This window comes from Martes martes (assembly GCF_963455335.1).
Source record: "Martes martes genome assembly, chromosome: 9".
NCBI classification, from domain to species: Eukaryota; Metazoa; Chordata; class Mammalia; order Carnivora; family Mustelidae; genus Martes; species Martes martes.
Window position 1 is genome coordinate 85,934,800 of NC_137896.1, and position 24,253 is coordinate 85,959,052.

The following is a 24,253-nucleotide window of genomic DNA, read 5'->3' on the forward strand; positions in this document are numbered from 1 at the left end:
GTCCAGGAAAAAGAATACAGTTTCGATCTTCAGTAATACTCCTGTCCATAAAGGGGCAAACCGAGTCCCATTTTCACTGCTGTCCAATCATGGAGAGAGCTCATCAAGGACATCTTTTTTTATCTTCAGCAGGAAGGTTGTGCCTCCCTCAATTTTGGAAATGATCCATTATCCTAATAGAGGGCTTGACTTAGCTCATCTAATTTCAGCTGGCACAGGAAGTATTTAAAGTCAGAAGGAAGACTGAAAGATTCAGACTTTTCCTCCGATGCCTTTCAAAGGCTGTTCTCACCTTTCTGGGGTCAAAGCTTGACCTCCAAAGTGCCGTGTTTTGTAGGCCGTTGTTGCCTGCTCAATTTTCTTCCCCAACCCCCTTAAAGTGCAAACGTGTGGAAAAAGAAACAAAAGTACTAGATAGAGAAACAAACAAATGAGCTTGGAATTTTATTTGTACAAATCTGATCAATTAAGAGTTTCCCCTTCTGATCATGGAAAGTGGCACTCAAGGAAGAGAACCACAACGGGCTTCTCCGTGCCCACCTCATTTCAAAAGGGCTATTTTATAAAATTGTTTTCTATGGGAGGAAAAAAAAAATACACTCCAACGAGTAAGGACATATACAGAGGGTAACCATGAGGCATGTTGTCATGTCAGTGCAGGGTCCTTTATTTATTTTATGAACAATATTCTAAGGTTAGTGAGGAACTACGCTTTGTTTTGCTTTTTAATCTAGGAAGCCAAGGAAAACCAACTGGACATATATCATTGGCTGCATCCTTCGATTCAAACATCAGAGAGAAAGAAAGGTAAGTAGCCAGAATCAAATTGTGCCTAGCTTGTCAGCACACTTATTTCTGATTATCTGAAAATAAACAACATGCTTATTCTACAAAGACAGAGGACCTGCTGAAAGCTTATAGCAACACACAAGTCTACTCAAAATGATTCCATATGTTACACTGTAGGATTGCTGTGTAGTTATACAAGGGAAAGAGATCAAAACCCTGTACAGACACCTGATATCAGACTTGAAACGCCAAGTGGAAACAGAACTATTCAGCGTCTTCATTTATACACAATTTACAATATTTGATTCAAAATAAAAATCACAAGAAAAATACATCTGTTTCTGCTACAATTCCTTCCCCTCCCCCATCCACCCCCCAGTGAAAAGTCTTCTAATAAAAGGTATCATATTACCACCATTGTCTCATTTTGGTCTAATTCTGAGATCCCGGCTCAGGACAGTTAACATGAAAAGGAATGGCAATACTTGGGTTTTATATAACATACACATTTTATCCAAGGATCTCAAGTACTTGCAGTCACGTCTCCAGATCTGAGAAATCACGGTTCAATGGAAGCCAGAATGCTGGATGAATGCTGGGCAGGTTGCATGGGGTGTGAAATCCCTTGGCTAAGTCTACGATCAAATAAGGTCAGAGCTGGTGGGCTAGAGCTGGGCTCACTTGCTCTTTTCAAACACATCCCATCCGTCAGTCAGTTTTACCCTCTCTTAAGTCACACACCCATCTCCAGGCTACTGCCCAGAGTCAAGACCAACTGAAGAAGCCATGTCCTCATGATAATGCAGCAGCATAAAAAGCAAAAACAGAGAAACACATTCATCAGCATCTGGCCAAAGGAGACAGGGGCTGGGAGGATTGGTCTGGGAGGCCATTCCTAGCAAGAATGAGACAAGGGTGTCAATTCACTAGTTTCAGTTACAGTTAAGCTTTGGGTGGAGTTGATTCCAGCAGAGAAGCTCATGGCATCTAGCGCTTGATTTAAGATAATGCTATTGAAGGGTAATGAGAAAACACAGCAAACTAACAGGGAGGAACTGGCCAAGGAATATCTGGAGGGCCAAAGTGATTTTCTTTCCTTATCGTTTCTACAGGAGAAGGCAAGGGGTAGGAGATAAGGGCTAGAGGGCCCTTTATTCGCAGATTTTTAAAAAAATCCTTTTTTCTCATAACTCCGTAATGAAAACGTGTATTACGGTGTGAAGGTTACAGAATTGCCTCTGCTACTGGGTCCCGGCTACAGGTCTATGAGCTGATCCACCAACAGTAAAGACCTGGCTAGGTTGGGAAGACTGGACTCAGAGCTCCCACTGCTGTTTCTAGAGTGCCCACCTGGAAGTGGAGAGATAGGAATTCAGTACAAAACACAGAGGGTTAAGGTTTAGATGTGCAGAGCACGCAAAGGAGAAACCAAACCAAACCAAACCAAACCCTAGAGAAGCAACAGTTTACATTTGCAAACTCTTACATGTTGATTTTTAAGCATACAAGCTAGGTATCCACCACCTCCCACCAAAACTCCAGGCAAACCATTCTGCAGGCAGAACGCCTTGCAAAGAGGATGCTATTTTCAAATGAACAGACATTCTGCCTGAGAACTGCTGGCTGGACCCTAACTTCCTGATAACATCGAATCATCTCCCTGACAAAGTAAAAATCAACAATTTTTGCTTTGGGGAGAAATTAGTTACTAAGACCACTGCAATAGAAATGGACTCTAAGAAATATATAGATGGTCCCATGGCAATTCAGGGTCTCATGGCATATTGAAATGATTTTAACCCATCAGAGAGGATAAAGGATGCTTCACGAATGTCCAAAAGATGCAAATGGTATCCAAGCACCATCCTTCATCTCTTTGGGAAGAATATTGATTACAGATTATTCTAATTATGCTCAAGAAATGTTCCGTGCTTTTAAAAAAATATATGCCTTCCGGTTTTCACTAAGTTTCCGCTTTATTTTTCGCTTGATAATTTTGTAAAAACCAGATTTTGGTCAAAGGATTAAATACCTTCCTTCTAACTAAACACCACGGCCAATCTTTAAGATAACTGTATCTCCCTCTATACCTGTATCTCTATCTCTGCTTCAGCCCCACGGCCTGCCATTATCCCCCGTTTCCTTTGTTAAGTGCGGGTGCTTTTTTCCCCTCTTGGAGATTAGGTACATTACTATTTTGTAATGAGCTGTGATGTCCAGCTCTTCTCTTTTCCACATCCTCTCTTTCTTACCTTGTGGGTTTTTGGTTATCAATACGGGAATAGGGTCAAACTCATCTTCTGCCACCTTGTCCGAGCCCTCAGGGACATCAAAACCTGAGATGAGATTACTATCTTCTGCAGCTTAATACAGAATGCAAGTACACAAGCAGAAACAACAGAGGTAGAGATTAGCAAATGAGAGAACATGTAAGGGCACAAAGTTCCCAACTATATAATTGCTGTTGTTTTTGAAGGTGAAAATGCTTATTTTCATGACTTGAAATAAAAGTAGCAAAACTGGAAAATAGGGAAACAGAAAAAAAATGGTTTCGAGCTGGCCATGTTAAGACTTTCCGTAAATGGTCAGGGAGAAGGGTTAGAGGATGAATTCTCCAATACCGTTTTAAAACCACTCATTGTAGTTACTGTGAGGGATCTCTTCAGTGCCAGTAATTCACAAAGGCCCAGGAATTAGTCATTTATCTTCCTTATTAAGCAAACAGAGGCCTGACTAACAAACAATACTCAAGAAACTCAAAGCCAGGGGCAGGGGGGAGGTAATTAGTAGCTCTTGAAGAAGCAACTGCTACCTACACTATATGTTAATTAATTGAATTTTAAGTTAAAATTAAAAAAAAGAAGCAACTGCTGTATACAAGGCAAATAAAATACTTCTGAAAGGACTTGCTGCCCTGTGACTTTCCATCAACTCTGATGCCTCAGGGAACGCTGGGGCCCAAGATCACATGCCCTGGGATTTCAAGTGTTAAGTTTGTTAGAATATCCTCCTCCATTCTAAGATTACCCTACGGGCAAGTGCTAGCTGAGCACCTATTTTGCAAGTGATGTTTCTCTGTAATTACATATCGCTGCTGACACACTCCTGCCAGACATAATTGGTTAAACACACACTCTATAAAAACATAATCATTTTAATGCCATCAAGGGTAAAAACAAAAACTCAGCTATTACCGCCGTAAACCATAAACTAGTTATTTTCAGACTTCTTGGGGAGGCTTCCTTCTCGAATTTCCTTCAGAATAAACTTACACCGTTCCTTTTCCATACATTTGCTCCTTCCAGAAAACCGACTTCACTACCCCCAGTAGAGAAAGAAGTTTAGTGAACGCCTGCATCCCATGCCTGTCACTTTTATAAACCGCTCACTGAAGGGAACTCATTTCAAGCTACTTCTGTCCAGCAGCCTTTCAAACCGGTATCAACCAAGGACTAAGAAATGAAAATGGCAGATGAGTAAGAGAAATCTAGTAACCAGTCATGACTCAAAATTTAAATCTTTGCTAAGTTCAGTCTTTGAAGACTGACTTTTGAGGACTTGTGCCTGCTGCTTTATTGAGCAATCACTACCCAAAAACTTGAAATCAGATTTGATGAACAATTTTAAGGTCTAAGGCTAACAAATGTATTAATGACAACAGTCAGTCAGTGGACAGTCAACTGAACCATCTACTTGCGCTGACTGCAAAGGCACAGAGCTCTGCCTTTCACGGAGAACAGGGACTATATGCTGTCCCTGTGATAGCCGGAAAGCAATGGCTCCACCAATCTGTTGTCTAAGCCTTACGAGGCACTCTTCCCGAGAGGGATTATAACAGAGAGACTAAGTACAAACTTGGGTTTCCTACATGAAGGAGGGGGTGAGACCACTTCACTGCAAAGACTTTCAGTAAGGAAAACTCTCAGGACTCATTCAGTTCTCCTTGAAGGACACATGGGAGCCCGAGGACAGGAAAGCATTTTACCTTTATGGGCTGGAGCAGAGATCGCTATGGGGGCAAACTCTTCCAGAAGGTCAGTAGTAGGGTTAGAAAGCAGGGAGCCATCAATCAGGGAATCTTCCCCGGTGAGAGAATCTGAGTCCAGATTGACAGCATCGCAGGTCAGTGATGGCATTAAATGGCACACACAATATCATGAGATTAGAGTTTAGCCTTGAAGTTACTGCATTTACATGTCATACGTACAAGCCAAGGCGGGAGAAAGAAAACCACAAGTAACACGTTAAGCCCCCAGCATTTTCATCAATAGAAACATGTACTTCTAGATTCCTCTTAACATCAACGACATCAAATATGGAATACTTCTTTACTCAGAGGTTGCTGGGTCAGCAAATATGTGATCTGGATGCCAAGAACCCTTCAGCAACTCAGTTCTCAGCAAATGCCACTTGGGGAAAAAAGGACTTTGCCACTAAAGAGTTTCATTTAAACTTTCCCTAAACAATTGGGGGAAAAAGTACAACAGGGTGAGGTATTGAAGCTGATTAGGAGGGGGTTGTCCCTGGTTTATTATCAGCAGAATATGGCATGGTTAAACAGCATTTTCTAAATCTCAACCAGATCCCCATTCAAAATAAAATGATCTTGTTTCTTAATAGTATTCTTTCAATTTGAATTGCTTCTCTGAATATATGATTTTACTTTTAGGTAAGGAACAGAGAGAAGGCAAAATGCGGAGCTCAAGCATTTTAACATACAAACTGTTCTCTGGGTAAGTTTTGGACAAGTCAAGGAAGCACGAGGCAAAGGAACCATCTCGCCTTCTTTGTTCATCCCCCCCACCCCTTGAGTTTATTTTCATAGTTCCCAGACTTCCAATTGTTTTCTGTCCCAAGGTAGGAAATCAGACACTTTTACCAAGGTAACTATGGGCTCGATAAAAATGCAGGCTATCAACTCTAGATTTATGGACAGTAAAGGATTCTATTAAGAGAGGTTTGAAATTAGGGTAAAAACAATGCCAGAGCAGGGAAGATTTCAACTCCGCCTACAATTTAACAGCAAACCATCCATATAAGCTAAAAGCACTGGGCTGAGAATAGAACGTCCACATCCAGAGAGTGAGCTCCACGAAGTTACTGACACTGTTCACTGGAAAGTGGCTCAGAAACCTTGGAAGAGTCCAGTCATCCCTGCAGCTCAGCAGAGTTTTTTAGGGAAGGGGGTGCAGGGAAACTGACACCAGTGAAAAGAATCTTAAATAAGGAAATACCGTAACCAGAGAAAGTCCAAGGACCACTTTACAGAAACATGGCTCCAAAAATACTCTGCTCTTCGGCATGGAACGGTATCACTCAACTTCTAGAAGCTGGGGCTGTACCCCCATTCTAGGGGCATCTGACCATTCTAGGGGCAACTGACCAGGCTGCAAAAGAAGAGGGTCACCTGCTGCAGGTGGAAAGGCTGACCGTGAGGGCCACCACAGTGAACGGTCCCCGCAGCTGCAGAGAGACCGGACTGACCTGTGCGGTTCGAGGCCACAGATTCCGTCTGAGATGGAAGGCGCTGGGGCACTGGGGGCTCCAGTCCTGGTATGAGACTCTCAACAGCAACATCGGCCTTTTCTTTTGTAACAGAGCATTAAGAAAGGAGAACAGAGGGTAAGGGAAGAGGAGTCAAAAGGTTCTTTAGACAATTCTGTGGAGGCTTTCTTCTATGGGGCTCTCAAGTGCCAGTCTCTGGCAAGATGGGCAGCCCAAGAAGTTACTGTATGTCTGTTGTCTGGGCTTCCCTGATTGAGCATGCATGCGCAGGGTTAACTGCTCTGATAAGTCCTGGCGAGTCTTGGTTTTTACAGATAAATGTAGAACACGGGCCACCCAGCAGATTTCTTCCATGTCAGAAGACACAGGCAGAAAGGTATCATAATATCTTATGGTAATTTTGCTTTTCTTAAGGGATGAACCTGGGGGCAGACGTCCTCTGTGCCTCGCAAAGGCCACGAGTCCATCTCAAATCCCACTCCCTGCTGTAGCAGGGAGGTCTTTCACGCTGTCTGACATCCCGCAGCTGGAAGCCCTTCTCTCTCTCTCGGCTCATGGCCTTTCTGAGTTCGAGGACTATGGGCCCCAGAGTACAGGGGACCTTGACATCTTGTACGTCTCGCCTGCCCTGCTGTAGGAGCACAGGGCAATAGCAGACTGAGCGGACCAAGCCCCTTGCCTGGATTCTACTCATGGGGCTTCACCACCGGGCAAGTGTTTCCTGTCACTGCTGGGCTAGTGCTGCCCGTTACAGATACGTGGCACATACAGGGCCTTCTAAAGAAGAATCTGCTAAAGGTAAGGTCCCAGCTCGAAACCAACTTCCTTCACGAAGCTTTTGTAACTAACAGTGAATTTTTTCCATTCCTCCTCATTCAAAAACAAGTCCCTCTAGACATCTCAGGCAAAGCAAACGTAACTGTGGTGTCCCAGGAAGGCAGAGAAAACTCTTCCTTTGGGGTGATAGCAAATAAGATTAAAGGAGGCTTTGTGGCACTTTCCACTCCTCAGAAGGGCTATCCCCTGGGGATCTGCTAACCAGTTAGTGATCGTTCTTGAAACAGACACATATATCATGCAGGACTGAAGAAACAGAGATGACGACTTTACCAATTACAGCATCGGAAGTGCTACCAAAAGGGTCTGTCATAGGCAAGAGGTCAGGGAGCAGGAGAGAAGTGTCAGGAGATTTGAGTCCCTCAATTAGTTTTTCTAGGTTGGGCAAAGAGGCAAAGAGAAAGCAAAAATGCAGTGAGATATTAAAGCAAGTTGATCATTTACCATTTTCTATACAAACACATTTTGGGGTCAAACTTTTGTATCAATTCATCATAAAAACAAAGACTGTTACTATCTTTTACTGTTAATTAAAAATAAGCTTTCAAAGTTCAAAATTTAGAAGTGATGGTTTCCCCAGGTGACATAGTCACTTTGTAAGTCATTCAAGATACTGCCCTAAGTTTGTTTGTTTTAAAATTTGAGGTATAAATATTTACCCAAAGGATACAAAAATACTGATTTGAAGGGATACATGTACCTTTTATAGCAGCAACAGCCAAAATATGGAAAGAGCCCAAATGTCCATCAACTGATGAATGGATAAAGAAGATGTGGTCCATACATAAGTATACAATAAAATATTACTCGGCCATCAAAAAGAATGAAATCTTGCTATTTGCAACATGATGGATGGACCTAGAGTGTATCATGCTAAGTGAAATAAGTCAGTTGGAGAAAGAGAAATACCATATGATTTCACTCATGTGGAATTTAAAATACAAAACAGATGAACATGGGGGGGTGGGGAAGAGAGAGAGGCAGACCATAAAACAGACTCTTAACTATACAGAACAAACTTGAAGATCGCTGGAGGGGAGGAGGAGAGGAGGGGGAAGGGCAAAATGGGTGCTGGGTATTAAGGAGGACACTTGTTGTGATGAACACTGGGTGTTTTGTGTAAGTGATGAATCCCTAAATTCTACACCTGAAACTAATATTAGACTATATGTTAACTAACTGGAATTTAAATAAAAAGTTGAAAAAAATTTGAGGTATGATGTACACTGAATAAAAGTCACCAATTTCAAGTGTACAATTTGCTGAGTTTTGATAAATGCACACATTCATGTAAGCACCACTGAAATGATGTGGCACATTTCCATTATCCCCAAAATTACCCTTGTACCTATTCTAGTCAGTGCCATCCTGTTACCCCCAGATCCTGGCAACAACTGATCTACTTTCTGTCCCTATAGTTTTGCCTTTTCTAGAATTTCCTATAAAGGGAACCATAGAGTAGGTACTCTCTTCTGTCTGATGTCTTTCATTTTTTTTTAAAAGATTTTATTTATTTATTTAACAGACAGAGATCACAAGTAGGCAGGGAGGCAGGCAGAGAGAGAGGGGGGAAGCAGGCTCCCTGCTGAGCAGAGAGCCCGATGCGGGGCTCGATCCCAGGACCCTGGGATCATGACCTGAGCCAACAGCAGAGGCTTAACCCACTGAGCCACCCAGGCACCCCTGATGTCTTTCATTTAACATAATGCTTTTGAGATCCCTACCTGTCATGGCATGTACCAGTAGTGTGTTTGTTTTGTTGTTGTTTTTGTTTTTTTATTGTGTTATGTTAGTTACCGCATAATACATTAGTTTTTGATGTAGTGTTCCAACATTCATTGTTTACCTGTAACACCCAGTGCTCCATGTAATCCGTGCCCTCCTTAATATCCATCACCAGGCTCACCCATTCCCCCATCCCCCTCCCCTCTAAAATCCTCTGTTTTTTGGAGTCCACAGTCCCTCTCATATATCATCTCCCCCTCTGATTCCCCCCCTTCACTTTTTCTTTTCTTCTCCTAATGTTCTCCATGCTATTATTCCATATGTTCCACAAGTAAGTGAAACCATATGATAATTGACTTTCTCTGCTTGATTTCTTTCACTCAGCATAATCTCCTCCAGTCCCATCCGTGTTGATGCAAAAGTTGGGTATTCATCCTTTCTGATGGCTGTGTAATATTCTACTGTGTATATGGACCACATCTTTATCCATTCGTCTGTTGAAGGCTATCTTGGCTCTTTCCACAGTTTGGCAATTGTGGACATTGCTGCAAAGTTTGTTCAGTTTTATTGCTGTGTAGTGTTTCAGTGTATGAATGCACCACATTTTGTTGAATCATTCTCCAGTTGATAAGACATTTGGTTGTTTCTAGTTTTTAGCTATTAAAATAAAGCTGCCATAAACATATGCATATAAGTCTTTATGCATTCATATCCCTTCCTGGGCTTAGTTTCGAAAAAAATTTTTGGACTTGCATTTAGAAATGCTGTGTAACTCAGCAAGTGAATCAAAATATGTCTAAGTTAACTTCAACAATCATTTATTGTCTGCCAACTGAGAGCCTGTGACAAGCTGGTACACTTATCATTCTATGGTCAAATCTCATGAAACGCACTTAAACCTGAAGATGGATTACTTCTGATGTCTTCTGGCTAGGAAACAAAAGGATAGAAGGAGCCGCCAGATTTGTCACACCCGGTAACTTAATGTGTGGTAAGTGCACACATTAAGATTTCTTCATGATTTTTTCAGCCTCGATCCATCAACAAGTCTCTATTTATCTTCAACTTATTAAAGGTAGAGAGCATTACTTGAAACAAAATCCTGAATCATAGAAGCTTACACAAAGAAGGGAATTAAGAGCTCAACCTCCTTTTACTTGTAAGGAGGTTGAGGCCACATAAACTCTTTAACTTGCCTAGTTAAAGCCTGCTGACATTCTTTTTTCTATCACAGAAATAACATGCCATTAAGGTAAAACTAAAATGAAAATGTCTGAGAAAAGGAAGTGACTTAAAGTTCAAGTAAGTGTACAGAACATTTTAATGAATCTGCATTCTTCTAGGCCATCAGGAATCAAGATAAATAAAGACAAAATTGGTATTTGTTGAGGGACTGAAACCAAATCATGGATTTTAATGTCTTGGCAAGATAATTTGCTTTGGTACAAGTAACACACTACAGAAAAAGATTTTTATATGTGATATCAATTTACCATCTTTGGATGCGGATATCTTTGAGTTAAATGACAATCTGCTAACTTTCTCTCATTTACGCCTGGTATTTATATTGGAGAAAGGAAGAAAGAGGAAAAGCAGCTTCTCAACAGCAGGGGGGCAAAAATCCCAGAGTACTGACCAAATATCCAAGCGTAATCACATCAGCATTAATCTTGCATCATGCATAACATCTTATTAGCAGAAAACATGTTTAAAAATGTGACAGTTTTTAGCATACCAGCAAAAAGAAGATGGTCTAATTCTTCATTATGCTGAACACTAGCTTCTGTTTTACTCCAAAAAAGAGCTTCTTTCATGTGCAGGAAAGTAATTATTTGCTTCTTTTACTTTTAGCACTCACACAATCACAATCTCAAAGCAATGGATAGAAAGTAACGACTCCCAAATTACCTGCTTATCTTTCAAACAGTAGTTTATCTCGGTGCTAAAGCTTGGGCTAGCCAAATGCAGAGTGTGAATTCTAGTCTCTCCAGCCAGAGGTTGCGACCATGGTGTCTGTCCTCAAACTTCTGTCCTTACTTCCCAACTGTACAATGGACATACCTCCTACCACGTTTCTATACTGGTCTTTCAAGTATCATCTCTTCTGCTCCTTTCCCGATCCTCCCTTCCACATTGGGAACCGTCTGGACCACTCTGCACTTACTTCTCTTGCAGCCCTTACAAAGGACTGAAGACAGGGTAGGTATCTTCTTAGTCTCTGTATCCCCAGTTCTCAGATTTTCCTCTCGTATCCTACATCACATCTCTGCTTCATTAGGGAAGTGGGGAGGAAGAGGGGGTCAACCGGAAAGTCAGGTACTTCAGTAAGAACTGAATATTTTTATTAGCCATTAGCAAAAAGATAACATGAGGGGGTAAAAAAAAAAAAAGTACGTGTGTACATGGGCGTGCGTGCGTGCGTGTGGTGAGACAGACAGGATGGGGATGGGGTAAGTTGCCCAATTTAGGGGGCTTATCTTCTGACCAAACCTCAAGTATCAGGCAATTCACATGGCTAGTCTGTATGGTCACTGCTGCTCGAGAATCCTCGAATACTGACTCGTGGGAGGGAGAAGCAGGGACAGGGCAGGAGCAGACAGAGAACTAGTAGTGAGAGCACAGATGGAGTGTGCAACCCCACTCCGCCAAACCTAGTGCTCTTGAGAGGACAGAAGACTCTCAGCGACTCAGTTTGGGTGCCCAGCAGCCATTCTAACTACGATTATCACCTCCCTTTGTAGAGTTCAATGTCAAGCATTTTCATCCATTTTTCACAAAAAGACCTGGGTTTGGGAATACAGATGGAGTTGAGAAGGATGGAGACAGAGACTGTGTGACTTGCCCAAAGTCACAGATGGGACACGGTAGAGCTCAGACTTGACTTCACAGTTTCCCCCACATGCTGCCTACAGGGTCTGCCTATGTTCATCGACATGGGAGAACAGGTTTTCCAGAGCCATGGCCCCCTGCACAACGGCCAAATTAGCAAAGACACGTTGGCCCTGGGAGGAGCCTCAGATCTTACTCAATTAGCCTTCTCGTTCACAGATGAAGGAATCAGCTCAGAAAGGCAAAGCCACCTGCCTGAGAGCTAACACCAGGTAAGCCAGAGAGCTAACTAGGACTAGGACCCGACCTTCTACACACTAGAGATTCAGTCTTCTGGTTGAACTAAGGCTTTGGTTGCTTTAGAAAGTGAAGGCTCTTAGAAGAAGTCACATCTTAAGCTATTACTGCTCATTTTTGATCACTTTAAGTGAAGAACCAGAGAACAGGATGTAATGGGCTGCACAAGGAAGGCTACAGGAGGCTGAGAGTTTCTAAACCATGGCCGGCAGGCCTTCCATGTGCAGCATGGGCCGCCCTTGATATGACTCATGTTAGGAATTTTATCTGCTCTCTGAGAGTTACAGAAAGACGCTCTGAGAACACGTGTCATGAAGGGGGTGGATGGGGACCAGCAGTGCCGAGAAGAGGGTGGTGAATTTAGGAACATGTGCCGGAAGTGTTCTTTAAGATCCCAAGCCTCAAGCAAGTTCTCCCTGGGCATTTCACGATTTGTTGACATCTAATGAGGCCACAGATGCCTGGGATTAGAATGAGAATGGGCAGAGTTTCAGGTTTTACCCACGTGTCTTGGTATGAGATCAGGAAAGGCAGAATTCTTTGAATAAAGTGAAATGTGAGAGGAGGCAGCGTGGTCTAACAGAGAGAAAGAAATCACCAGTCAGACGCCCAACTGACTGAGCCACCCTGGCGTCTCTTAGAATAATTTTTTAGAAAAGGAAAGAACGTAAACAAGCAGGATCTGAGTGAGTCCGCACTGCCTTAGATCTTCATCAAGCATGAAGTGGTGGGGTTTTCCCCCTTTCCAAGGGGATGGCAGATGTTGCAGCATCTCACTGTTTCATAAATGGCTCTTCTTGGATTCATCATCACGATGGACTTTTACAAAATCTATATTTAATGGTAATTTATATCTCTTCTTTTAGAATTGTCTGCTTCGGTTTTCCTGTTAGTGGTATTTTCTTATCATATCCCTGCTATTAGACTCGGTTCTTTCTCAAGTGTCTAGGGTTCCCAAATAAAAATGAGTCAGGAGCATGGAAAAACACTGAAATCACGGGGAGAGGACTGAGAATGTGGACCCCCGGAGCAAAGTGGATGTGGAAGGAGTTAGCCTCGGCACTGGAGACTGAGAGTACACTTAAAGGAGAGGACTGGAGCCCTTAGGTGGCTCAGTTGGTTACATGCCTGCCTCTGGCTTAGGTCATGACCCCAGGGTCCTGGGATCGAGTCCCGCATCAGGCTTGCTGCTCAGCGGGGAGTCTGCTTCTCCCTCTGCCCGTCACCGCAGCTTATACTCTCTCTCTCAAAAATAAAAATAAATATAATCTTTTTAAAAAAAAATAGAGGAGGGCAGCTGGGTGGCTCAGTCGGTTACAGGTCTGCCTTTAGCTCAGGTCATGATCCTGGAGTCCTGGGATCAAGTCCCACGTTGGGCTCCCTGCGTAGTGAGGAGCCTGCTTCTCCCTCTGCCCCTCACCCCACTCTGGTACTCTCTCTTTCTCTGTCTCTCAAATAAATTAATAAAATATTCTTAAAAATTAAAAAATAAAAATAAATTTTAAAAGTAAGGGAGAAGATTGTTAGTACTTTCAAAAATTAAGAGGGGACTTAGAAAAAGTCCTCTTTCTGAGCACCCCTCTTTTTCCTCTCAAGCATAAGTCAAGTGGCACTCGGGACTAGGGGAAGAGAGGAAGAGGTAGGAATTAGTCCATTCCAGAGTCTTCTCTTATGTTTCTCTCACAACTTATTGAAAATATGAATAGGCAAGAAGGTAATAAATCCTTTGTAAACCTGTCTAAGGTTAGATAATCAAAACTGCTTCCTGATTTGAGACTGGGATATACTGCAAGTTGTGAGTTTTCTCTCTTTCAAAATATCAAAAGAGAGGATAGGTATCTGCTTATTACATAGGTTAAGAAGGGGAAGGCTTCCCTCAAGGACCATTCCAGACTTCATCAGGAATAAGACCATGAGGAGTAGAGCAGCTTGAACTAACGAACATGGAAGAGCTTGATGCCAGACCCATCAAAAGAGATGGTCTCATTGCTACAGCTTTGTGGCTTTGGGAATTTACATCTTGTCTGAAGTCTTGTGATGAGAGATGCTGTTTTTAAAATCTAGTCACTTTAAATAGTTCCTATCTTGAAGAAACCAGTCACTAAACTGTCTATAACATCTGCAAGCTAGAAGCCAAAGTCAACCACCATGCCCCATTCCAACTTCATTTCAGGGAACTGAATCTGCAGAAAGAGAAACTTTCCAGAGCAAAGACACAGAGGTGCTCAACTTTGGACTTTTCAATATCCCAAACCAGCAGCTGGAAGTGAGGAAGATGCCAGGCAAAGAGCTCTGGGAGGAAAGCCTATCTTTTTTTTTTCTTTTTTTAGGAAAGCCTATCTTGACAACAAACCAGTAAGAAAACACATTTTCTCTTGCCTACTTTCTAAGAGACGATGAAGTGCCATAAACCAGGAGGCACAGTTTTTAGAAGCTATTGATTCTAGGAAGCAGCTCTCATGGGGCAACTAATGCATTCTTGCTTAGTCTTGTGGAACATTGATGTTGAGAGATCAGTGTTAAGGAGTTGCTCTGAAAATCTCTCCCTCAAACCCTTGTCCTCTGTTAGAGGAAAAGTAAAAAGATATAGTTGCTATGGAAAATAATACAGTGATTCCTCAACAAAAAATAGAATTACCATAGGATCTAGCAATTTCATTTCTGGATATATAAACCCCTAAAATCTTGGATCTTGGAGAGACATTTGCACACCCGTGTTGCTGAAGCATTATTCACAAGAGCCAAAATATGGAAGCAACCCAAGTGGCCAACAGGTGAATGGATAAACAAAATGTGGTTATGTACATACAGTGGAATATTACTCAGCCTTAAAAAGGAAGGCAATTCTGACACATGCTTCAACATGAATGAACCGTGAGGACGTTAAGTTAAGTGAAATGAGCCAGTGATAACATGACAGATACCATATGAGTCTACCTATGTGAGGGTATGTAGAGTAGTCAAATTCATAGAGACAGAGAGTAGAATGGGGATTGCCAGGGGCTGCAGGAAGGAGAATTTTACTTTTTAACAGGTAGAGAGTTTCAGTTTCGCAAGATAAAAAAGTTTTGTGGATGGATGGTAATGGTTGCAAAAAACAGTGTGAATGTACCAGTGCCACTTTAAAAATGGTAAATTTTGTGTTATATATATTTTACCGTTTAAAAAAAAAAACAAAAGATTAAATCATTCAGCCAATGTTCAGGGAAAATTCCCCACTCTCTTCTACCATGTTTTAAATTTGGTACCACCTATAGTTTATCCGTTCTTTGACACAAATAGAAGGCAAAATAAATGAATAAACATAGCACATGGGCATCAGTGAAATACTTTGCGACTCACCAGAGGTAGGCTTCATTTGACAGCTCTATGAGCACACAAATGCTCACAGCTGTGATTTCATATATATATATGAGAGATTTCCTAAGAAAATTTGTTTTGTGATGCTTTGGACAATAGAAATGCTCCTTTAAGAAAACCCAAACAAATTCAATTATTCAGTCCCCTTTACCCACAGTTTAATAATCATTATATCAAGAAAGTCTACCTCAATGGCTCTTGGTTGTGCAAAGGTCAAAGGTTCTAGAGCAAGTTTAATTTCTGTAAGAGGGAAATATCACTGCCTAAGACTTTATCGTAAGTAGGACTGTCCCACAGGGAATAAGGACCCAGAACCAAAGCTATTACACCATTTCCTATCTTTATACTAACTTGAAGTTTACAAAGCAATTCCGAACACATGCTTTCATCTGAACTTCACAGGCCACTCCATGGGGTAGGTTTTATGGCACCAATTTTGAGGGGAACACAGAGTTTAAGTGATTTGATCAAAATCACCAAGCTACTATACAGGTAGAACGTAGGTCTTTTAAGTTCAAACCCATTTTTTTATTTCCCTAAACCTCAAATTTGGTTCTCCAATCGAAGGCCTTGCTGATCTCCAGACAAGGAAACCTTGCTGCTGGGCACCCAATGGCCACAAAAAGGAGTGTATGCAGCAGTACCTGTCACAGTAGCCCCAGGGCCTCACCTACTCCCGCAAGAAGATGAGATATTACTTGACATACCCACCAGTCAGTATTCTTTGTAGGATCAAAGGAAATTCTACGTGAGAACATTTAAAAAGCATAAAATAAAATGTTAAAGTCATTAAAAGGCATATAGCTGTCAGGAGACTAAATTTTCATGACTCACAATCAGGAAGGTGGAGTATGGAGGTAAGAATGTATGCAAAACGAACAAACAAATGGACCAAAGAGCCGGACTGGTGCCCACAGTGGGACAAACTGGCCATTGTCCCAGAGACAATGCTGAGGTCTCAGAGACCCTAAACTCTCAGGCCTTTCTTCAGTCAGACGTTTCAAGATGGCCAGGAAGCATGTAGGGCAATCCTATCTATATCCCATCCACATCCTTGGATAAAGAGGCTATGGAATTGAATGGTGTATATATGCTGAATGTTACAGTATATACAATAGTTGGACACAGCGGCAACACACCCTGCTCAGTCCAAATTCTGGAGGGCTCCAGGAAGGGTTGGAGCTGAAGGATTTGCTAAGCCTAGCTACTACTTCCACTCTGGGGTCTGGCAGCCTCATGACACTGTGGGCTGTGCCTTCATTTACTCGTCCTCAAAGAATGGTTGGGAGGCCTGGCTGGGAGTTGGCAGGGGCACAGAGGGAAGGCTATGGAGCCCGTTGTCTGGTATTTGGGAGCTGGGGACAGAAACGGAGAGCAATGGGGGCACCGTGAGCCTTTCAGTCTCACATTTTACTTTGCTCATTCATCCAATCTGCAAATATTTATTGAGTGCCAGCTCTAAGTGTACTTAGTACTGGCAAAGCAATGCTGGATCAGAGAGCAAGGTCCTTCCTTCAGGACACTGACATACTGGTGGGAAAAGACAGAAAATGAAACTAAGCACTTACAACGTCATAGTAAGTGCTTTGAAGAAAAAGGCCAGGAAGTGTGACTAAGAGTGCTGTAGGAATACAATGGGCCTGAGAAGATAGCATTTAAGCAGAGACTCAAATGTCAGATGACAAGAAGGAAAAGAGATAGAGGAAAGCTTCCCGGGCAGAGTTAACAGCATATGCAAAGGCCCTGAGGTGGGAACAAGCCTCACTTGTTAGGAAAAACTCAAGAAAAGAATACTATGAGCTCAGGTTAGAGGGGTAGCCAGAGAGCTAACCAGATTAGTTAGGGCCTTTCAGGTCATGATAAGAAGTCTGGGTTTTATGCTCAGTGATATGAAAATTCACTGGGGCACAAAGGAGTGACATGTCTAATTTATGTTTTCAGATGAGTCTGGCCTGATGGATCATAAAGCAGGTAAGAAACCCCTGAAATTCTCTATTAGAATGTTCCATTTTAACACATTTCCCATTAAAACCAAGAGGGACCATGGCTTAATTGGTATTGAAGTGTACACCAGTATCACTTTAACAGGAATCCCCAGAATGAGAGAAATATGGAGGATCAGGAGACAGGAAAGATGACAATAAGGGAGGGAGGATGGCAGCCAGCTACCTCTGGTGCCTCCCAGGCTCATCTTCACAACTCTTCACAACTTATCCCTACAATTGGGAGCTGATATCCTGAGCCACTTGGCGTGTGTGCCCGGCTCCTCGCCCCTGATCTGAAGGGAACCTGTGAGAGCTGCAGAGGACAGCCACTCGCCTGTGGACCCTCATCTTCTGGCCTGTGCCAAGAGGCCACCCTTCCCGCTTCCACAGCTCTTGGGCTACCTGGGAAAGAGCAAGGCAAGAACCCTGAGGGGTGTCAGTTTGCAGCCTGTACCTTTCCAGTGTTCTGCTAGAAACTGGCTTGTCTAGGTCCTGCCAGGCATACCGGAATGATACATGAGAGAAAAGGGCCTCTCCTTGATTCCTTTCTTCTCCTTCCTTTAACTATCCGATGCTGAATCATTCCTCAGTGACCCTAGGTATTTCTGACTTACATCCAGGTCCAGCAAGCTGTAAAGTTACACAATACTACCAGATCGAGGCAAGTTTTTGCTTCCCCTAAGGAGAGTCAACAAATTGCCTAAAGAAATAAAAACCGTCATGGTACCCTTGCTGCAGTCTGTCTTACTAAGTAGACGGTACAAGGATCACAATCACTTCCAATCTTGAGTCAGTCAAATACCTTTAACATTCTGGGAGAGAAGAAGAACCAAACAGATCCTATTAGTTTAAAACCAAGAATAGGCAGGGGTAAGAATGAAAAAAAAAGAAAAGAAAAAGAAAAACTATCAGGAACAAAATGGCGGCTAGATGCTTCTAGAGCGTTGGATCTCTCTGCTTTTTCAAAAGGACTGATAGAGAAGAGAAAGGGTAGCTTCTGTGTCTCACATCACGCTCCCTCACTACACCCCCAAAAGGATGGGGAGGAGAGTAGGGAGAAAATCACGGGCATCCATGAACCCCGAAGAGAAAGCATCCAACCATTGTTTCAAAAGCTATTTCAATCAGAACACACTAACAATTTCTTACTTTTTTTTAGACTGCTCACTTAAAAATCAGGATATACGAGGCCTAAAGGCATATTCAAACTCAATACAGTCCAAATCACTTCACTGATGAAGAGTCAAGCCCAGAAGGTTTTCAGATAGTACAAGTACCAGGAAGGGAACCTGGGTCTCCTGAGTCATATTCCCTTTAACTTTTATTTATAAAATAAAAGCACATTATAGGAAAACAGGAACTGCACAGGAAATCACCAGTAATCCAATCATCATACTAACCACTATTAGCATTTTGTTCCTTCTATCACATGCTTATAGGTGTCCCCCAACATGTTGTAATCATATTGGACTAATGTTCCCTCTAATACACAGGCTGTTTTCATAATCAAAAAATATATAACAGCACCTACTACTAGGGCTTGGAATTCATGCCCTTTTTATGGAGTGTTTAAACAACTCTCATGAGACCCTGGGACATAAGAATCAAGCTGCTTAACCTCAGATCAGCTCTCTTTACCTACCTGGTGCATCAGGTACTTGAAGAGGAATGAAAGGATCAGAAACACTTAGAAGTGGGAGGCTAGAATCCACAGTCTGCCCACCCTTCCTTTTTTCAGCTGGAGTTGGTTGGAGGGGAAGAAAGGATCAAGGAGAGAAAAAAAGAGAAAAGCAGAAAACATCAAGTAAATCTAGATGAATTTAGCATCTAGTAACCCAACAGCTCAAATTATAGAGTAAATCTGAACTCAAAGGCAGCGTAAAGAGGGATGAGTGACTATAATCCAGTGTAATGGCAAAATTTGTGTAAGAGATACAATCCGGTCCTTGCAACATACTCAAAGATGCAATCGATGGTAAAACTAGTTTACTCCTACACCTGAGTCCACTTCTTCCTTGTGTGGAATTCTTCCAGAATTCCTATAGTAATTATTGTCTGTATCACATACTATGGCATGTGAACAAACACTGTCTGCTCTGTAATAGAACACAGACGTATAGGTGCTTCAGCGTGCCCTCTACCATCCTGGGGTCACTGTATCACCGAATGTCTATTACAGCGCTAGGCAGACAGACACAGACAGAAACAGAAATAGGAGTCTTGTCTGTTGCAAGGTTAGACAAGCCCTAACTTCTGGACTACATCTAACATCAGTGACACTCATTCTATACTTGGCAAACTTGCTGATGTACAGAAATCTAAACACCCTGTGGGATATCAGGGCTTGAAGGGGTCTTAGGATTTTCTAGCACAGTTTTCTTATTTTACGGAAAAGAAAATGAAGCCCAGAAGTTAAGAGGCTAGCCAGAGGTCTGCCACCAAACCTGAGGTCAGAACCCAGGCTTGCTGGTTTTCTATTTACCCATTCTTTACACTGTATTTTAATACTCATTTGTTCTTTAGTTAAAATCTCATTTTACCTTCTATAGATTTTTTTAAAACTTTTTATTTTTAAATAATTATGAGATCACAGGAATCTGCTCTACATAGAGTCCTGGGAACCTTTGACCAGCTTCCCTCCATGGTGAGATCTTTTCCCCCTACAGGACAGTATCGCTGACACTGTTACAATACTGTTAACTAGACTTTATCCAGTTTTCACAGGCACTCACCTGTGTGTGGGTGTAGTTCTTTGCATTCAGATCCTATGTATAAGTTAGCACAAGCACCACCGTGACGATGACACAGAACTGTTCCATCAAACCAAAGAACCCCCCCTGTTGTTCTCCTTTATAATCATACCCACTCCTTACTCCAGTCCCTACTCCCTTGGGATCCACTAATTTGTTCTCAATCTCTACAATTTTGTCATTTTGAGGTTATTTATTAAAGTGGGTTTTTAATGAAGCTTCTTTAAAGATAGATGGAGGAAGAGAAGGGTAAAATCACTGCTCTTAAAATCTCTAAAATATTTTTCAAAGGAGACACAATGAAATACATCAAAAGAAAAAGAAAGAATCATAAAACTGGATATATTCATCTTTACAGAAATATATACAGAAATAAAATTATGGACATAAATATTGTAAAATGTCGGCAATGTTTTCCTCTCTGACTGGGTGGGATTGTGAGTTCTCTTATCTTGTTTCTTTGGGCTTTTAGTCATTTTCCCAAAATTACACAAAAGAATGTATATAACTTAACAGAAAAATATTTAAAATAAAGAGGTACAATATCAAGTTTTAAATGTCTATTCCAACATATGGACATAGTTCATCAACATTTTTGCAGCTTTTACCATAAAAATGTTTAAAATAACCCTCTGTCATCCTCTGTGACTCACTGCCAAATTTCCTGTTTATTTCCTTCCTTGGTTGATCAGAAGGTTTAAAATCAGTGAACAGTCTGAGCTTGATTAGAAAACTCCTAGAAAATGAAGCTATCCTATACTTCATACAAATGAGGACATATTAATTTCTGGGATTTAGATGTGGTTTTCTTTCATTTATAAAAAAAAAATGTTGCACACACAAAAGTTTGTACCACAAACAAGAAAGAAGGAAAAATACCAAATGTCTGTTTAAAAAAAGGCTAGATAAGATGAAAAAAATCTGAAGATGTTTTATAATGTTCAAAAAAGTGTCGTGTCACTGAATTACAAAGACTCCTGGGATGTGGTATGACTACAGCTTCTGAGCTGGGCTGCTCAGGTACAACTCTCTATTCCGTCATTCTCCAGTTGTGACCTCGGCAGGTCACTTAACCTCTCAAGGGCTGTTTTTTGTTTTTTGGTGGTGTTTTTTTGTTTTTTTAAAGATTTTTTTTATTTATTTGAGAGAGAGGGAGAGAAAGAGCACAAGAGTGAGCACAAGGTAGGGAGGGGCAGAGGGAGAAGCGGACTCCCTGCCAAGCAGGGAGCTGGATGTGGGGGATGCGGGCTCCATCCTAGCATCCTGAGGTCATGACCTGAGCCAAAGGCAGACGCTTAACCAACTGAGCCACCCAGGTGCCCCTTGAGGGCTGTTTTAAGGACCATCTGAGATAATGCATAAAAAAGCACTTAACCAGTGGGCTAATATTATTAGCATGTAGCAAGAGCTCAGTGTATGTTCACTGTTATTACTGTCATAACTCTACTCAAGCATAAAGGGGGAGAAGAGGCTGAAACAAAAATAAAAACTGTTTTAAGAAGAGTTCATACAGGGGCACGTGGACAGTGCAGTCATTTGAGTGTTGGACTCCTGGTTTCCACTTGATCTTAGTCAAAAGGCTGAGAAGCGATGGACTCCTGGTTTCCTTTTAGGTCCTGGTCTTAGGTTCATGGGATCGAGCCCTGTATCAGGCTTAGTGAGGAGTCTGCTTAAGGTGCTCTCTTTCTCTCTCTCCCTCTGCCCCTCCCCCCACACTCTTTCTCTAAAATAAATAAATAGGGCACCTGAGTGGCTCAGTGGGTTAAAGCCACTGCCTTTGGCTCAGGTCATGATCCCAGGGTCCTGGGATCGAGCCCCGCATCGGGCTCTCTGCTCAGCAGGGAGCCTGCTTCCCCCACTCTCTGCCTGTCTCTCTGCCTACTTGTGATCTCTGGCTGTCAAAAAAAAATCCTGAAAAACCATATAGAAAAAAAACAAAACATGTGATAAGTAGGAATTATAAGCACTGAAACTAGGAATGTATGGAAAATGTGTAGGGACCTCTGTTGTTAACACTGGCGAATCCAATTAATTAAATTAATAATAGTGAGATTATCATATCAAGTTTTATATCATATGAAGACTTATAGGATATGATTAAAATTTCAGGTTTTTTCTGATAAGGGAAACACAAACATGTCAGAAAGCACTCTTAAAAACAGTGTAATTCTCGGGGCACCTGGGTGGCTCAGTGGGCTAAAGTCTCTGCCTTCAGCTCAGGTCACGATCCCAGGGTCCTGGGATCGAGCCCCGCATTGGGCTCTCTGCCCAGCAGGGAGCCTGCTTCCCATCTCTCTCTCTCTGCCTGCCTCTCTGCCTACTTGTGATTTCTGTCTGTCAAATAAATAAATAAATAAAATCTTAAAAAAAAAAACCACAAAAAAAAACCAGTGTAATTCTCAAAGGTCAGGGTGGGGTGGGCAATGAAAGAGAGAAGCAAAGTGAATACTGAAATATCTGTGGACAAGACTTCTAAGCAGATTATAATGAGCCTCTCTCCCTACTCTCATGCTGACTGAAAATCACTGTTATAGTAACAGAAAAACTCTAAATACTTTCAGTACATTTTTAAGAAGAAATTTTTAAAATTTTACTGTGTTCCTCTTAATATTGACAAAGCAATTTAGAAATATGCACCAAAAGCCTTAGCAGACACGTATCTTTTGATTTAACAAATAATCTAGAGGTTACCTTAAAGAAACTATAAAGGATATCATATAATGACGGCCAAAGTTCCAATAAGAAATAAACTTATGACGTTAGAAAAAGGCAGGAAGAAAAAATATATAAGGTTAAAATCAGAAATTAATAAAATTAAAAAGATCAATTTTGGAAGCATATCAAATTCCTATCTACAAGGAATATTTATACTCAAAACCTCATATCGGTTGCTGAGGGAATTTTAACAGGAAAACACTGAAACCAAATTAATGTTTAAAAAAAGAGGTTACTTAGATACATTATGACAAATCCATATGAAGCCATTTAATGCAGATCTTTTATAATTTATCCTTTAAGAGCTTCTTTAATGATGTGGGAAATGTGCTAGACTTAGTAAGCAAGAAAATTTGGTTTTAAAATAGGACTATAAAGATGTACATTAAGGTCTTAAGCTGAGTCCAAAAATTATGTACAAAATCGTGGTCATTTATTTTCTTGGGGAAGAAGATCTGTAAACTTTCATTACGTTCATGAAGATATATGTGACCCTAAAAAGGTTAAATGTCACTAACAGACACCAAATGGTACTCCTGTGCTACTTCTTAATGGTGAGATTATGGGGATTTTAACTTCCTTCTCTATACTTTTCTATAAATTGCTAACCTTTAGTGCACCTGAGGGGCTCAGTCGGTTAAATTACTAACTTTTGTGTAATAAATATGTACAATTTTCTCTCATTTTTAAGAAATTTTCGTTGAAATATAGTTGGCTATGTATCATTTTTATTAATAAAGGAGAAAATTAGTTTTTTATTATTACTTCTTTAATTTAAAAAAAGGTCTAATTTAAAAAGATATCTCCCTCTCCCTGTAAACACACACACACACACACACACACACACACGCACACACACAGAAACAGCTCAGAAAAATCTTGGATAGAGGACAGAACATCTAATAAGAATTCTTCAAGCCGTTCCAAAGATCTAAGCAATTTTATAAGAGATTAGCAGTGATGTTCTTAAATTCAGAAATATTTGCTTAAAGTATGTGTGTGAATTAGAGAGAATAAATCCTGTATATTATTGACACATCATTCTGTCATTTTGATTCAGAATGATTCTAAGTATTTCTTTTTCCCTACCTTTTATGTTGGAAATCTTCTGAATAAGAGAAAATATACGTTAGCACCAAGATCTGGGGCTCACTGGTGTGCCACAGCTATCTGTGGGATGGAAACTGAGGAGGCAACAACTGTGAGCTCCATGTTTCAGGCATTGGCTATACTAACCGGTTCCAGCAGAAAACGAGGGAGTGGCAAAAGCATCACCTTGAGTCGGTTGAAAGCCTGGGATCAAACTCTCAGCGGAGCCTCCGAGCTTCTCAGGATGTTTGCCTGGAGGGACAAAACGCCACTGAGTTCATTCCAGCAGAACCCCATGATGCACACACACAGGCAGAAGGTGGAGGGCACCTTCTGAACTGACTTCTCGACTGGACTCCTTTTACTGCCTCA

General features: G+C 41.4%; 1 protein-coding gene across 1 annotated transcript in view; it reads right to left on the reverse strand.

Annotated features, from left to right (window-relative positions):
• Positions 1-432: 432 nt before the first annotated feature.
• AAK1 (AP2 associated kinase 1) overlaps positions 433-24,253 on the reverse strand; it is a 158,905-nt gene continuing 135,084 nt past the window's right edge. The window contains exons 16-22 of the mRNA XM_080813302.1: positions 24,029-24,133; positions 18,970-19,065; positions 7,405-7,506; positions 6,274-6,375; positions 4,775-4,885; positions 3,042-3,152; positions 433-2,139 (exon numbers count right to left, since the gene is read on the reverse strand). Of these exons, the coding sequence (XP_080669428.1) occupies positions 2,045-2,139; positions 3,042-3,152; positions 4,775-4,885; positions 6,274-6,375; positions 7,405-7,506; positions 18,970-19,065; positions 24,029-24,133 (722 nt within the window). The 3' untranslated portion in view covers positions 433-2,044. The remainder of the gene's footprint in view (positions 2,140-3,041; positions 3,153-4,774; positions 4,886-6,273; positions 6,376-7,404; positions 7,507-18,969; positions 19,066-24,028; positions 24,134-24,253) is intronic.